Source organism: Ceratotherium simum, chromosome 20 (genome assembly GCF_057802395.1).
Source record: "Ceratotherium simum simum isolate JZ-2026a chromosome 20, ASM5780239v1, whole genome shotgun sequence".
Taxonomy (NCBI): Eukaryota; Metazoa; Chordata; class Mammalia; order Perissodactyla; family Rhinocerotidae; genus Ceratotherium; species Ceratotherium simum.
The window spans coordinates 37,055,655-37,074,037 of record NC_141919.1 but is presented as its reverse complement, the minus strand read 5'-3'; the positions used below and the strand labels follow the sequence as shown (position 1 = coordinate 37,074,037).

The window sequence follows — 18,383 nt, the reverse complement described above, 5'->3', positions numbered from 1 at the left end:
TTCCAAAACTGGATCAAGAAATAGAGAATTTGAATAGACCAATCACCAGTAAGGAGATCGAAACAATAATCAAAAACCTCCCCAACAGTAAAAGTCCAGGACCAGACAGCTTCCCTGCTGAATTCTACCAAACATTCAAAGAAGACTTAATATCTATCCTTCTCAAACTCTTCCAAAAAATTGAGGGGGGGGGGGGAAGTTCCCTAACTCATTCTACAAAGCCAACATTACCCTGATACCAAAACCAGACAAGGACAACACAAAAAAAGAAAATTACAGGCCAATATTACAGATGAACATCGATGCAAAAATCCTCAACAAAATACTAGCAAATCGCATACAACAATACGTTAAAAAGATCATACACCATGATCAAGTGGGATTTATTCCAGGGATGCAGGGATGGTTCAACATTCGCAAATCAATCAACATAATACACCACATTAATAAAATGAAGAATAAAAATCACATGATCATCTCAATAGATGCAGAGAAAGCATTTGACAAGATACAGCATCCATTTATGATAAAAACTCTGAATAAAATGGGTATAGAAGGAAAATACCTCAACATAATAAAGGCCATGTATGACAAACCCACAGCTAATATCATCCTCAATGGTGAAAGACTGAAAGCTATCCCTCTATGAACAGGAACCAGACAAGGATGCCCACTGTCACCACTCCTATTTAACATAGTACTGGAAGTCCTAGCCAGAGCAATCAGGCAAGAAAAAGAAATAAAGGGATCCAAATTGGAAAGGAAGAAGTGAAACTCTCACTATTTGCAGATGACATGATTTGACATATAGAAAACCCTAAAGAATCCACCAAAAAACTTTTAGAAGTAATAAACGAATATGGTAAAGTTGCAGGATACAAAATCAACATACAAAAATCAGTTGCACTTCTATACACTAACAATGAAGTAGCAGAAAGAGAAATTAAGACTACAATCCCATTTACAACTGCAACAAAAAGAATAAAATACCTAGGAATAAACTTAACCAAAGAGGTGAAAGATCTGTACACTGAAAACTATAAAACATGTCTGAAAGAAATTGAAGAAGACACAAAGAAATGGAAAGATATTCCGTGCTCTTGGATTGGAAGAATTAACATAGTTAAGATGTCCATACTTCCTAAAGCCATCTATAGATTCAATGCAATCCCTATCAAAGTTCCAACAACATTTTTCACAGAAATAGAACAAAGAATCCTAAAATTTATATGGAACAACAAAAGACCTCAAATAGCTAAAGGAATCCTGAGAAAAAAGAACAAAGCTGGAGGTATCACACTCCTTGATTTCAAAATATACTACAAAGCTATAGTAACCAAAACAGCATGTTACTTGCACAAAAACAGACAAACAGATCAATGGAATAGAATGGAAAGCCCAGAAATAAACCCACACATCTATGGACAGCTAATCTTCGACAAAGGAGCCAAGAACATACAATGGAGAAAAGAATGTCTCTTCAACAAATTGTGTTGGGAAAATTGGATAGCCACATGCAAAAAAATGAAAGTAGACCCTTACCTTACACCATACACAAATATTAACTCAAAATGTATTAAAGACTTGAAGGTAAGACCTGAAACTATTAAACTTCTAGAAGAAAACATAGGCAGTACGCTCTTCGACATCGGTCTTAGCAACATATTTTCAAGCACCGTGTCTGACCAGGTGAGAGAAACAATAGAAAAAATAAACAAATGGGACTACATCAAACTAAAAAGCTTCTGCACAGCAAAGGAAACCATTAACAAAACGAAAAGACAACCTAACAATTGGGAGAGGATATTTGCAAACTATACATTGGATAAGGGGTTAATCTCCAAAATATATAAAGAACTCATGCATCTCAACAACAAAAAAACTAACAACCCAATTAAAAAATGGGCAAAAGACCTGAACAGACATTTCTCCAAAGAAGATGTACAGATCGCCAACAGACACATGAAATGATGTTCAAAATCACTAACTATCAGGGAAATGCAAATCAAAACTATAATGAGATATCACCTCACGCCCGTCAGAATGGCTATAATTAACAAGACAGGAAAGAACGTGTGTTGGAGAGGATGTGGAGAGAAGGGAACTCTCATACACTGCTGGTGGGAGTGCAAACTGGTGCAGCCACTATGGAAAACAGTATGGAGATTCCTCAAAAAATTAAGGATAGAACTACCATATGATCCAGCTATTCCACTGCTGGGTATTTATCCAAAGAACTTGAAAACACCAATGCGTAAAGATACATGCACCCCTGTGTTCATTGAAGCGTTATTCACAATAGCCAAGACTTGGAAGCAACCTAAGTGCCCATCAAGGGACGAATGGATAAAGAAGATGTGGTATATATACACAATGGAATACTACTCAGCCATAAGAAACGATGAAATCCAGTCATTTGTGACAACATGGATGGACATTGAGGGTATAATGCAAAGTGAAATAAGTCAGAGGGAGAAGGTCAAATACCGTATGATTTCCCACTTGTAGATAATAACACAACAAACAAACACATAGAGACAGAGATTGGATTGGTGCTTACCAGAGGGGAAGGGGGGAGGGAGGAGGGCGAAAGGGATAATTTGGCACATGTGTGTGGTGATGAGTTGTAATTAGAATTTGGGTGGTGACCATCATGTAATCTATGCAGAATAGAAGTAGAATGATGTACACCTGAAATTTATACAATGTTATAAACCAATGTTACTGCAATAAACAAAAAATAAAAAATAAAAATGCTTAAAACCAAAGGTAAAATATTGAAAAAAAAGCTAGACAAATCTGGAATAACACATTTAAATGAACAACGAAAACAAATTCCCACTGACTTATGGTCAGAAATGGTGGAGTCCAGAAGACAGAAAAGTGAAATTTTTAATTTGCTTTTAAAAAATATATAAACAGTCAATTAACCAAAAAGGAAGAAAGGAAAAGAGGACAGAGGAACAAAAACAGGACAAACAGAAAACAAATGGTAACATGGTATACCTAAACCCAATCATATTAATAATTATATTAAATTTAAATGGATTAACACTGCAATGAAAGGAAGAAATTGTCAGAATTAATAACAAACAGGACCCAACTATGTACACTTTAAATATAAAGACACTTAAAGGTAAAAATTAAAAGGATAGGAAAAAGTATACCATGTAAAATATAAAGAATCATTAAAGAGATAGATTGGCTATATTAACATCATAAAATTGGATTTCAAGTCAACAGAATATTATCATAGTTAAAAGTGACATTTTATAATGACAAAAGGTACAATTAATCAGAAAGAAATGACAATCGGAAATATGTATGCACCTCATAAAACATCTTTAAAGTACATGAAGCAAAAATTGACAAAATTAAAGGGAGAAAAAGAAAAATCTACACTCCTACGGGTAGATTTTAACACCTCTCTTAGTAACTGATTGAAAAACTGAGAAAAAAACTAAACACAAAAATCATTAAAGACAGAAGATCTGAACACTATCAACCACAATGACATATTCAATATTGATATTTAAGGAACACTCCACCCAATAGCTGAATACAAATTATTTTCAAGTACACATAGTTCGTTCACCAAAACCATATGCTGGGCCATATAACAAGTCTTAATAAATTTCAAAATACAGGAATCTTACAGAGTACTATCTCTGACCACAAGAGAAGTATATTAGAAGTGAATAAAAATAAGATACATGGGGAAAAAAACCCAAATATTTCAAAAGTAAACAACACACTTCCAAATAATGAAAGGGGTAAAAAGAAAATCACAAGAGAAATTAGAAACATTTCTAACTGAATGCTTATTTGTTAAATTGACAACCTGATACTAATATTTCTATAAAAAAGCAACAGCAAGAATATACAGAGCATTCTTGAAAAAGAATAAAGTGACTTACTCTACCCTCATTTCAAGAGTTATTATAAAGTGACATAAATGAGTGGGTATTTTTCTGGACTCTATTTTGTTCTAGTGATTATTTTGTCAATCACTATGCCAATACTACACTACCTTGATTTTTTTAGCTTGATAAATATGTTTCAAAGTCAGGTATTATAAGTCCTCCAACTTTTTTCTTTATGAAATTTGATTTTACTCTTTTAGGTCCCTTGCATTTCCCTATAAATTTTAGAATTGGCTTATATTTCTCAAAAAAAAAAAAAGCCTCCTGGAATTTTGATTGGGATTACATGAATCCCAGTTCAATTTGGGGAGAACTGACATCTTAACAATATTGCATCTTCTGATTCACGAATGTGGCACAGCTGTCCATTTACATATGTTTTTTAACTACACTCTGGTATGTTTTGTAGTTTTCAGAGTATAGGTCTGGTGCATATTTTGTCAAATTTATCCTTAATTATTACATAGGCTTTGGTGTTATTATAAATGGTACTATTTTTTAAGTTCAATTTCTAATTATTTGTTTCTAATAGGTAGAAATGCAACTAACTTTTATACATTGATGCTGTATCTTGCAACACTGCTAAATTTACTTACTATTTCTAGGAGCTTTATCATCGAGTCAACAGGGTTTCTATTCAGATGCTCATGTTGTCTGTGAATAAAAAGAGTTTTACTTCCTTATTTCTAATTGGTAGGATTTTGTTTCTTTCCTGCCTTATTGTATTAGATAGAATCTCCAGTACAATGTTGAATAGAACTGACTTGTTCCTTATCTTAGAAGGAAAGCATCTGGTGTTTATTGCTAAGCAAGTTTATTATTAAATATGTCTCACAAAAACTCTTCTAGTGAAGTAAAACAAATATTTTGCAATTCATATTAAGATACCAGTTTCACCGTGATATCAAAATCTGACATGAAACATTCAAGAAAGGAAAAGTCTAGCCCAATATCTCTCACAAATATAGATTCAAAAGTCCTAAGGAAAATACTAGCAAATTGAATTCAGAAATATATGAAAATAGGGCCGGCCCCGTGGCTTAGCGGTTAAGTGCGCGCGCTCCACTACTGGCAACCCGGGTTCGGATCCCGGGCGCGCACCGACACACCGCTTCTCCAGCCATGCTGAGGCCGCGTCCCACATACAGCAACTAGAAGGATGTGCAGCTATGACATACAACTATCTACTGGGGCTTTGGGGGAAAAAAATAAATAAATAAAATTATTAAAAAAAAAAAAGAAATATATGAAAATAATAAAACATTACAATGAAGTTAGGTTTATTTCAGGAATGCAAAATTGAATAATTGAAAATCAATCAATGTAATTCCCCATGTTAACAGAATAAATGAGAAAAGCCTTAGTATCATCTTAAAAGATACACTGTACATACAATACCTGTTTCATGAAAAAGCTTTCATCAAACTACGAATAGATGGGAACTTCCTTAATGTGATAAAGGATATTTACAAAAAACTCAGCAAACACAGTGTTTAAAGGTGAAATACTGTAAGGTTCAAAAATAAGCAAAACTAATCAGTGATGACAGAAGTCAAAATAGTGGTTACCTTCGTGTGGGTAGCTACTGATTAGAACAGTAGGGAGGTTTATTGGACACTGGTAATATTCTATATCTTGATCTGAGTGGTATTTATACGGATGTGTTCACTTTGTAAAATGTCACTGAGTTATACCCTTAAGGTTTGTACACTTTACTATTAGTATGTTACACTTCAATAAAACTGTTGATGTAAAATTTCAACAGTGTTCTTCATGAAACTTTATAAATTATCCTTAAAGTTATATTTAAGTGCTACGTGCCAACATAGCCAAGACATTTTAAAGAACAGTAAGCAAGTAGATCTACCAAATATAAAGACTTACAAAGCTATACTAATTAAGAGGATGTAACATTGTATAGAAATACAGAGAACACAGAACCTAGAAAGAAAATCACAAATATACTGAACCAGAATATATGAGAGAGATGGCCCAGCACCACACAGGAAAAAGGGTGATTGTTCAACAGGTTGAGCTGGAAAAATTGGTATTATTGGGGGGAAAATAAGTAAATAAAATGGGTCATTTCCTTATACTTTATGCAAAACACAATTCCAAAATGAATTGTGAATGAAAATGAGATAAGCAATCCTTAAAAGTTTTTGAGGAAAACAGAGGTGCCAATCTTTCTTGTCTTTAGGGTAGGGAAGGAGTTCTTAAATGAGATACCAAAGCATTAACTATAAAAGATTAACTTGTCTAAATTAAAATTAATAATTTCTGTTCATCAAATGACACCTTAAAGAAAATGAGAAGACAAGGTACACACTGAGATAAGATATTTGCCACACATTTAACTTACTAGAGATTAATATCAAGAACATATAAACTACATTTACAAATCAATAAGAAAAAAAATCCAATAGAAGAATGGATAAAAGACAGAAATAGACTTTTTGCAGAGGAGAGCATGCACTTGACCGGCAATTATTTGAAGATGTGCTTTATCGATGATATGTACATGAAGATAAAAATAAGATTATTTTATACCAATTCAGTTGTCAACAAACTAAGAAGTCTGACAGTACCAAATGCTGAGGAGGATGGGAATCAACCAGATCCCTACATATTGTTGGTGGGAGAAAAACTGATGAAAATCACTTTGAAAAATAAGTTATCAGTATTTTGTGAGAGCAACATTTTCACACCTTAAACCCAGGACTTCCATGCCTAGATATATATTCCACAAAAATGCATGCACATGTGTACCAAGAATCATGTACAAAAACATCAATTGCATTATTCATAATAACAAAAAACTGGAAATAACCCAAATACTCATCTACAAATGAATGTACAAGTAGTTATGATATAATCACATACAACAGAATATTTTAAATCAGTAAAAATAAATGAACAGCTACACCAAACAACACAGATGAATCTTAATAATATAATGATGAGTCACAATTGCCAAACCCCAGGCAACAACATATTATGATACATTTTTATAAATGACAAAACAATATGCTATTCCCTCAAAAATTTGTATGTGGGCCGGCCCCGTGGCTTAGTGGTTAAGTGAGCGCGCTCCACTGCTGGCGACCCGGGTTCGGATCCCGGGCGTGCACCGACGCGCTGCTTCTCCGGCCATGCTGAGGCCGCGTCCCACATACAGCACCTAGAAGGATGTGCAGCTATGACACACAACTATCTACTGGGGCTTTGGGGGGAAAAAATAAAAAAAAAAAAAATCTTAAAAAAAAAAAAAAAAAAAAATTTGTATGTGATAAAACTTTAAAAAAATTAATCAAAATGATAAACAGTTTAGTGGTTACCTCTAGTGAGAGAATCAGAGTACCAGATTAGGCAGGAGCATACAAGTGGACTTAAGTCATTTGTAATATTCTATCTTTGGATTAGTTAGTGGGACAAAGGGTGTTTATTATAATAAACAAACAAATTAATTAAAATAAATAAAACAGACCTATGCATGTAACATAACATTGAGCTCTGAAACAAATTTTATGATTAATCCAATTCTGTGCATCTAATGTCCAAAAAATGCAATATAATACAATACAAATTTAAAAATTGTTGTCTCAAGGTCAAGATGTTAGCAAGACAAAATATGCCAGGTTCAAAAATTACTTTTAAAGGATCATTAATAAACATTTAAGCATCCTATTACCTGTTTGTATTAATTCCATTTCTGAACTAAATTAGTAAACCCTAATAAAATTTAAAGAAATGCTGAATGCCTTAAAAACAGTTAAATAAATTTACAGGAATAAGATTGTTTTTATAATATATATTTAGAGCTGAAAGTTACTTTGAAGATTATCTAAAAGAGGTACCAGTGAACATTTTTTATATGCCAAGCTCTGCACTTAACATGCATCATCTCACTAATCCTCACAAAACTCTATGACATACACACCATTAATATCAACATTTTATTTGTGAGGAAACTGGCTAAAAGAGTTAAGAAACCTGTTCAAGTTCACAAAGCTCACAGGCAAAGGTGTAATTTGATCCCAGGTTTATTTGAATCCTGAACCTGCATATTTATTGACATATTTGTACTACCTAAGTTAATGGCACAGGAAAAGGTAGAAAGGTCAACTGACCTGTCCAAAATCTACATCAAGGTAATGGCAGAACTGGGACTAAAAGGTACTAAGTACCATACACCAGGCATTATGGCAAGTACTTCATGAGACTTCCTATTCAATACTCTTTCCATCCCATTACCTCATTCAATTAAAAAGTCTCAAAATGGGCATGACCTATTAATTTGCTTTCCATTATTGTATATCAGCCAAATATTTCATCACAATTACTATACCAGATAGACCCTGTATTTCTATACGCATTTCTATATGAATCCATATTGTATATAATATTCATGTCTACAAAGAGTATAAAAAATAGCACAACACAAAACTGTGTCACAAATTATAGTCTAATATATGCAAATTTATTTAAACTTTCATGTATAGGTCAATTGTAGGAAATTATTTAATATGATATTGCACTGGGTAATATTTTTAGAAAATGTCTCTCACCTGTTCTGAGTGGTCTGAATCACTTTCTTGAGGTAAAGGATAGGGTGCTCCTTGTGATTCCTGAAGCTTTTCTTTTAATTTAGCATTTTCTTGCTCTTTTTGAAATAGCTGATCCTGAAGATTAACAACACTTTGCCGGAGCATAGCCTCACTTGATTTTGTGGTTTCAAAACAAATATGTAACTCATTGTAAAGCTGTTTCAAAAAATATATCCAAATGTATTAATAATCAATTAAATAGTTGTGTAATACATACACACATATACATATACATAAGGAGTGTATATGACACAGTCTTTGCCCTCAAGTTATTTTAACAGTCTAAGAGGGGAAACAAGATATAAACACAAGGAAAACTAAATAATATTATCAAATATCAGTATAAAACTACAATTGATGTTAAAAAGGCAATATGTATTATTAGCCAGTGTAATACAGGAAAAGTATGCTCAATTTCTAAGGAGGATGAAAACACTTTAAGCTATCTATATTAATCTTGGAGGGCTTCATGAAAAAGAAAGGACTTGAACTGAGCCATAATGGTATTATAGGAATTGAATGAAAATAAAAAGTCATTCTAAAGGTGGTAGCAATGTGAAAAAAAATATGTATAGTGATAGGAAGGGACAGAGAGGGAGTGTAAGACATTTCAGGCTAATTGGACGTAATATATACATTTGAAAGAAAAAAACAAAAACCAAGAGTCTTGCATTGAGAGTTTATTAAGGTTGACTGATATATTCCCATTTAGTAGAAATTAGCATCTACTGCTGAAGTATGGGAGGCGGAGTATGGAAGAAATAGTAAGAGCATAGTCAGGCAATAAGATTGTAGACAGAATGTAAAGACTTCTGAATGCCAGATTAAGGAAGATGGACTTGTTCCGGTAGACAACAGGAAATCATTGAAGACCTTGAACAGAGTGTGATAAAATAGAAGCAATGTTCTAAAGGCATGATAGAAAACTTTAAAATTGTTTTAACTCAAAGCAACATGAATTAAATAAATTTAAAACCAGAGTTTATTAAAACCATGAGACAGTATATGGTATATAAGTGGTATCATACAGAGAGTCATATATGGTTAACAATGGTATTCCTCCAATACTCATGAACTTACTTGGTGATGAAAATCCTAACTTATGATTGTGATTTAATGAGGCATAATTTAATTTGTGGTAACTGATTTACAAACAGAATTCATATGTATATTTGCTGATGACACCAAAAAAGTGACCAAAGAATTAAGATTTTTTTTTAATAAGACTAATAGTGAGATAGTGAGATCTTATAACAAAATCAAAATCTCCAAGAGGAGAATTTCAAAACTATGTAGCTGATACAGTGGGATCATGAAGATGGGGAGAATCTTCCATTAGCTGGCCTTGCCTCATGGGAAAAAACTTAACTACACAAAAGATGACAGAGTGCTTTTCTATATGTATGCTACACTTTCACTTCAGTTCAAAATTAAAAAAAAAAGGCTTGTGAAACCTTTCCTTAATGCTTCTTCTCAGATATATACTTTGTCATGAAAACAAGACCCTCCAAACCACTCCCCTGACATATAATTAGCTCAATATACTTTTTATTTTCTATAAGGGATTATACCTCTACATTATTGTGGATACTTTAAAATAATCCATTTCACTTTATAGCCAAAATCTAAGCAATTGTTATAAAGGAAGGGTTGCCTGTATGACGATAAAGAATTTTGACATAAATTTGTACTTTCCCTTCCAATTACCTTTATACCAGGGAGTATGTCCAATGTCCTTTCCACAGCTGATACCATCAGATATTCTAGGAGGGAAGAGAAAGTAGGAACCTGACAGATTTGAGGAACAACGAAGGGATCAGAGTGGGCCATATAGTGACCTACCTGTGCTGTATTGCTGTTTTCATGACTGAGTTCAGGTTAGAAAAGAAAAGAGCAAAATCTGGAGACAAGAGCTAAGCTGACTAGAGAGATTTGAAGGCTTGGATGAGTGAAGGTCTTCCAAATAGCATACAGAGTCACTTATTTAGTTAAAACATTATTTAACCACTTTCTCTCTTACTTGTATGCTTTATTAATAGTAACTCATTTTTACCCAATCAGCACAAATTAATCTCTTTGGATGAAAATAATACAAAATATTATTAAAGAATTTACAGATTTCAAATTATACCTCAATAAAAAATTTTTTTTAATTTACAGGTTTCAAATATTTGAGAATCTCATGAACATTGAGAAAAACTCACAGTTTTGACAAAGAAAAACTCAGTTTCCCTTCCATTGCCCAAGATGCAGGCATGATGATTGTGTACGGTCAGGACTGAGGACCAACTTACTGGGTGTGCCAAGGGCGTGGTATATCTTTCTTTTGGGTGTCATGTCTTGGGATCTTCCATCACAGATATAAGGCTCTGGACCTACTCATTCATGGAAGAAAGCTTTATTTTAACGTCTCTTTTCTTGTCTCCTCTTTTCTCTTCCTTCTTTCTTGCTTCCATAAAAATGAAGACTAACTGCTCTCTTTTTTTGTTTTCTCCTTTGCTCTCTCTGCCATGCAGTTTATGCAGTTATATTCCTATTCAGAAGTTGCCTGTCTTGATCTGATATGACTAGGTGAGCAACTCTAGACACTGAGGCAAATTATCTTTCTCTGAACATATCCATCCTTTCAAGCAGCTGGTGAAAAGGAACTGAGAAAGCCTGGAACAGATGATCTAGACCAGCCTTGCTCTAGGAATTAGGATAAACTCTCTGTTATTTCTTAGTTCTTATTTCAAATATACATCTCCTACTTGCCTATTTTCTTTGATGGCTGATTGGATTTCACTTACTTAATAGCAATAAGACCACTCAGTTGTGGACTTAAAGTAAAGGAAGCGAAGACAGCCTTCCAACCATGTTTAATTCTAGGCTCCACTGCACCAGTAAATCTGGCTAAAAAAGCCTTCAAGGAGGTTAAGCCTATTTTTAATTCTGAAGTGTTTTTTGGCCACAAAGCCTCATGGTAATAGAATGTTTATTTCTCTAGGAGATGTTCAAGGAGGCAAAGGTTTAGGACATTCCAGTCTCATGGTTAAATAACATCTTATTCTCATCCCATTAATAACAGTAGAGTGAGTCAAAAAAAGTTCTCAAGTGAGTAAATTAGGTAATATAACAAATTCATTCATCTGCATTAGTCTAGGCATCCTGAGTTAGATGCCTGAGTTAGGCATCATAACTGTTTGAAGCAGTTTTCAGAGAGGCTCTTTTCTCTACAATTTCTTTCCTCTAATAGTCCAAAAAGTTGGAATGGATCAGAATTTTTTGCAAGATTCTGGCCTATAAAAACATTTAATCATACATCTCCCTATATACTTTAGAGGTATCAATCTTTATGATCCACAAGTAATTTATTATACTTACTATTCTTCAGCTATTTTGTGTTGAAGAAATTAAAGTGAAAAAAGGTTAAGAGGATCTCCAGGGGACAGAAAGGAAGTTATCTCTAGAAATAGGACCCCAAACTCCAAGTCATTTAATTTTCAGGGGCTTAGACTGAAGTACTCGTCTTCTCATATTTTTATTAGTGTTAAGGAACAAGATATTTTATTTACCTTAACAATTTTGGAAATGTATATGTTCTGTGACCCAATGACTAATTTGTTTAAAGAATAAAATTTTTCATATTCAGTGAGTAAATATACTATTTGCTACTCTGGTTGAGACAATAAATTTTACAAGTGAAAACTATATCTGTTTATAGCAGAAAAATTGGAAGGAAAAACTCTGATTTAATATGCAGTTTAAAGTAAAAGTATGTATAACTCAACTCCTTATTTTCCTGGATTAATATTAGCTCATGTCAAATAATTATCATTAAATAGAACAAAAGATGATAAAATACATATTTAGTACCCCAAAACATGTTAGTCTAGAAATCATAAATGCTGATACAATTTCCATCTATATTTAAATCATACACATGTATATAAACGACATGCAAACGTAGAAAAATTATTAAAACATATAAATGGCTTCATGCTCAGAGGAAGAAAACACACTAGCTTATTTCTATTTCTTTTGGTGGGTGTTTCTCTTGCAGAGGAGCCCTCCACATCATCTGGTAGGCAGTTCTACCGGGTATGAGACTAATGATTTGTCATGGAGCCTCTGGGAAAGTATGACTCACCTCTTTCCTTGCTCAAAAATGTTTTCAGCTTTCTCTCTTCACCTTTGTCTTCCCTCCTCATTCCCCTCATCCTACCACTGTGGGCAACTGTTTTCATCTTTTTATATAATGAAATGGATACTATCATATAAATCAACTTAACAAATGTGATAAAGGAGGGGGAAGGGGAAGGCAAGTGAAAAAAAGTGAAGAAGAGAGGAGAAATGAAAGAGAACAGAAGAAACAGAGAAACTCCATTAGAAACAGTAAATTAAGACCTAACTCTTAAAGAAGTAAGCTTAGTAAGAATTGGAAATAAATTATTAATGTAATATTTTTTTATTCAACTCATCTGAGTCTTACAGCTAAACCCCAATTATTACTTGAAAATAATAAAATTAATTCATGTGAAAAATCTTAATTTTTAAGTAAACAACCCATCTCATTGTTGTACGGCCTATTAGATTATTCAAATTTATTGGGAAAAAATCTAGAAAAAATACATACGGAACAGGAATAAAAACAAGTATTAAGTAAAATGCTCTAGGATTAGAACAAATAATTTGATGTAAATAAACAGTGGAAATCTGAACAACAGCAAACTATTTATTTATGATAAACAAAGCAGTGTGATCATTCCCAACTTTAAAAATCCTGAACTCCACAACAAATACGTTTTCGGGGGGGGTGGGGATGACAGGACCAAACAGGTCTAATAAAAAATCTGCAGAAAGTCAAAGAGTTAAAAACTGCAATGCTTTAGCAAAATAAAAGAAACCAAATTTGTACAATCAAGAGAAACAGCAGCTGAAGAATGATGATGGGGGCTCTTTTCACAGAGGATGGTGACATGCTAGGCTCCCTTTTCACCAAAAAGGACACAATGGAATCTTTTGAATAACATTTAACTTAGATATCAAGATAAATTTCCCAACTTTAAAAGTTATTGAGCACTGAAAGAACTTTGATGAGAATGAATAATGCAATTTTATAGAATCTATTTATAGCCTCCTTTAAGAATAAGACTACATTATTCCACGTATAACTGAACTATACTGTGGGCTTTATAATAGAGTTTAAGATTGTAGGTTCTGGACTCAAGATTACCTAGATTTGAATTCTACCACCTGGTAGCTGTTTGACTTTAGACAACACTCTAAGCCTCAGTGGCTTGAGCAATAAAATAATAAGGAATGTTGATATGAGGCTTAAATAGTAAAGCAACAGCCCTTTTCTCAGTGGTTGATATACAATAAGCTCAATAAATGTTAACCATTATTATATGGTTGCTGGAAGTGACTTACACTTGTACTTTAGTTTACATAATATATTTCTAAAATAATGTGTGTAAAGGGAAACACAGCTTATAGTACAATTTTATAATCTTTATCTTTATTATGATTGTGCCCCAATTGGAGGCCTTCCACTTGTATTTTTAGTTTCTCCACATTTTTATACCACTCCAGAACCATTTACTCACTCAAATAGTTAAAAATTAAATGGACTAGAATAATATTTAAGTTAAGATAGAAATACATGCCTGTAAAGTTTAAAAATACTCTAATAATTCAAATAAACATGTATGATTTTTAAATTGCATTATCCAAAGTGGGATATCATTGTACACAACTCCTTAAGGTTCAATAATTTAACATTTACTGGCCATTTCTCATGTGGTAGGCAGGTCCCCTTCAAACTCCATGATCCTCTGTGCATTCTCATTGTTTAATAACTTAACCAGGACTATCTTTATGTATGAACCGATTAAGAGTGAACTGCACACCATTAATATGATGTTACTAGCTTTTTCATAAAAGGAACTGTTTCCTGGTTGTGAGTGTGTGTGTGTGTGTGTGTGTGTGAGTGTGTACAGATTCAATATTCTCTAATGAATACTAATAGTCTGAACCGGAAAACGAGAAAGGGATGTTTATTGCAGCTTTATTTACAATAGTGAAAAATTTAAACAGCATATATGATCAATATTTGAAAAATAGTTAAATTATATTATTATTTCCAAAATAGTTATATGTCATGATATTGTTTTAATATAACGTGAAGTGAAAGATATTAGCATATCTGCAGATATGTTAAAATGCATTTAAAAAAACTGAAAGGAAATATTCAAAACATTAACAGTATTTGTCTCTGGGAGATGGAATTATAAAAGTTTTTCTTCTGTGTTTTTATGGATAACTATTTACACATAGACTACCAACGGAAGATTAGTTGTAATGTCTACTAACTGCAGGCAAAATTTACAAAGTATAAATAAATAATCAAGGACTTCTGAATTGACTCTAGTTGAGCACACTATTGAAAACCTTAGGACAACTACAAGGATCTAAAATAACTTCCATTAAATTGAAATTAAAATACTACAGTGAGAATTACAATTTCAGAATGAGTAACAAGTTAAAAATCAGTCAAGTTTCCCCTACCCCACTCCTGAGAGGTAACTTTTGAGGAATAAATAAAAACAAAAGGGAATTCAAACTGGAAAAAATGAGAGGACAAAAAATTGACTAAACCCGAGGGAAAGTAAGCCAGTTCTTTAAAATGGCAGATCTCAGTTTGCTCTTTATTTTTTTCTTCCTCCATACTATTCATAAGCACCACATATTCCCATCACATCTCTCGTTATCTATAACGATTCTTGGAGGGGACAGTCATAATCCCAAGGGAAGGTGTGTGAGGTTTCAAAAACTATCCCTGATCCAAGTTCAGGTTATGACAAGTTCTCCAGATAGGAGTGTATAAGCTCTACGTCTCCAAATTTAGGAAAGGCACTGACTAGGGAATTTATAGCTTGAACTAGAGTTCACATAGAAGAGTTATGAGAAACTAATTTGTCTCATTGATGTCTTCGCATCTTCTCAGAATAAACATCACTGACATCACTTCATCACGGAGAGCCTTTTTTACCCTAACCTAGGAACAGACCCCAGCTATGTTCCCATACTTCCCTCTACTTCTACTATTACAACATACATCATTCTTACTTCTCCTATTTAATGTCTATTACCAACCAGATTTTAAGCTGTAAGAGGCGAAGAATAAAGGCAGTAAAAAGGTTATCTACGCAGATAACTGGAGGAAAAGCTTTGAGGTTGATGACTACCCGGTATCTTTAAGGGAAAAAACAAAGTCAAGTGTGGCTGAAGTGGAGAGATCAAGGAGAAGAGAAGGCAAAAATGAGATCTGAGAGGTAATAAGGAGCCAGATCATGTAGGGTCTCACAGGTTGTAGTAAGAACTTAGGCTTTTACTTTTAATGAGACAGGAAATGAAGGGAGGGAGTTGAAGAGAGGAGTGACTTCATTTGACTTACTAAGTTTTAGCAAGAACATCCTGGGATCTGTATTGAGAATGGACTCAAAGGGGGTAAGGTCAGGAACCAAGAAACAAAGTGGGAAACTACTGCAATAATACAGGTAATACATGATAGTGGTCTGCACAGAATGGTGACAGCAGGGGTGTGGAAAGTGGTAGAATTCTGGACATGGGTTGAAGGCAGAGCAGACAATACTTTAGTTTTGAACATGTGAAGTTGGAGATGCTCATCAGGCATCCAAGTTAAGAGTTGTTAAGTAGGCAATTAGATATACTCTTTTCTAGAGTTCATGGAAGAGATCCTGAGTAAATAATCAAATTTGGGAGTGATCAGAGAATGGACAGTTCTATTTTGAAAGCCTAGGTGAATGGATAAAATCACCTAGGGTGTGAATTTATACAGAGAAAAAAAAAAAGGTCCTAAGATTTTAGCCTGGGACATTTTAACATTTAGAGGACAGGGAGACTAGGAAAGACCAGAAAGAAAGGGAAAAGGTACAGCTAGAAACTGAAGGAAGAAAACCACACAACTGTGGTGTGCTGCAAGCCAGCAGGGGAAAAAAAGGTGTTTCAAGGGATAGAGAGTCATCAACTGTGACAAGTGTTGCTGATAAGTAAGGTAAGATAAGGATTGCTATATGATCATTGAATTGAGCAATGTGGGTGTCACAAGTGATCTGAGAAGAGAAATTTTAGCAGAGTAAAAGGGGCAAAAACTTTACTGTAGGTTCAAAAGAGAATGGGAGACAAGAACTTGGAGACAAGTTAAGATAACTCTTTCAAGGAATATTCCTCGAAAAGGAAAAGGAAGGGAAGGCAGGAAAGGAAAGAAACATGGTGGGGTCAATACGGGCATTTGTTGTTGTTTATTTGTTTTGCTCTCCCTCCCAGATCAGAGACATAACAGCATGTTTGTATTCGGTTAGGAATGATCCAGGAGGGAGACTGATGCTGTAGAAGAAATGAGAAACACCTCCTTCTGTAGACAAATTTATAACAACAAAAAGTTGGGGAGAGAGATGTTAATCATCATCAAATTAGATTGTGGTAAATCCACACTATACTTTATATGTTCCTGTTGGAGGACGAGGAGTAGGGGGAGGAGAGCAAGAGCTATATGTTCTGTCACGGAAATATATTCAGGGCATATTATACGAAAAGAACAAGTTAAAGAACAGTAAATACAGTATAAACTAATATTAAAATTGTAAGATGCATAGATTTGTGCTATGTGTGTATGTATACACACACACACACACACACACACGAGTATCTAATGCATGGAAAAGGTCTGGAATGACTACTCAGATGATTACCCCTAGTGTAGGGAATGAAATGAACTGGCGCGAGTGGAAGGGAACTCAAATCTGCTACGCTAGCACTCTTAGTACTTCTATTGTATTTCAATATTTTACATAATGTATTCATGTAATTTTTGTATAATTAAAAAAAGAAAATAATTTTAAAATATTTTCTTCTAGAGGAACTCTAGGATATACTCTCACATGTTAAGAGAGTTTATTTCTGGGGCAGGGGTCTCAGAGAGGGGGCAGAGGACTTTATTTTTTGTTTCAGATACTTCTGTATTATTTGAAAATTTATCACAAGCATGTATTACTTTGGTAATAATCATTTTAAATGCAAATGTTTAAGTATTCCATTGTTTTAAATGATATCGAATCTATAAAAGTTCTCAGGTAGGTTATAAAAAAGATGGTAGCTCTCTGCAGAGGCTGCAGGAGAATCAACCAAAAAAAAGAATTAAGGGGCTAAACATTTTGTCTTAAATTTTAAGTTAAGCAAGACTAAAAAAGGAATCTTAGAACACAAGATTGAAAAAGGAAATAGCGAAGCAAATACTGTCTTTTTCTTCCTCCTTATCAAGTTCTTTCTTGCTAACTGAGAGGAGAAACAGAAAAAGAAGCATTAGCACATGAGAAAAAAGGGTTATGAACTTTAATAACAAGCAGCCCTAAAGACATATTTGAATATAAACTGCCACAGGTAAGGAAATTTTAAACAAAAATTAAGGAAGCGTGAGAAATGTTTGAGTTAAATACACAAGTGAAAAAGAAAACAAAAAATTAAAGCTACTAATAAGGTCCAATTTTTCCAGTCATTTTAGCAATGGAGCCACCATACAAAACAAAAAGGTGGAGTTGCTCTATTCCAAGTGGAGAGGATAGGCGCTGACCCTCTGCTTGGTATCACCCAAGTCCCGAGGGAAGCTCAAAGGGAACACAGACTACAGACTGAAGACCACTGTTCCAAAGCACCATTTAAAAACATATGCTTAAAGGTTAATAGTTATTTACTTCATGTTAATTATAGACATTGGATTTTCCTGTTGCTTTTTTAGAAGAAGAGTAAGTTTAAACAGAAAAAATCCCCAAATAACATATATTGCACTACT

At 33.7% G+C, this 18,383-nt stretch overlaps 1 protein-coding gene across 9 annotated transcripts in view; it reads right to left on the bottom strand.

Moving 5' to 3' along the window:
- The window catches only part of CNTLN (centlein), a 325,461-nt gene that overhangs the window by 203,352 nt on the left and 103,726 nt on the right, over window positions 1-18,383 (bottom strand). For all 9 annotated transcript variants that reach the window (XM_087444653.1, XM_087444645.1, XM_087444650.1 and 6 more), the window contains one exon: window positions 8,492-8,686. In XM_087444653.1, coding sequence (XP_087300779.1) covers window positions 8,492-8,686 — 195 coding nt within the window. The remainder of the gene's footprint in view (window positions 1-8,491; window positions 8,687-18,383) is intronic.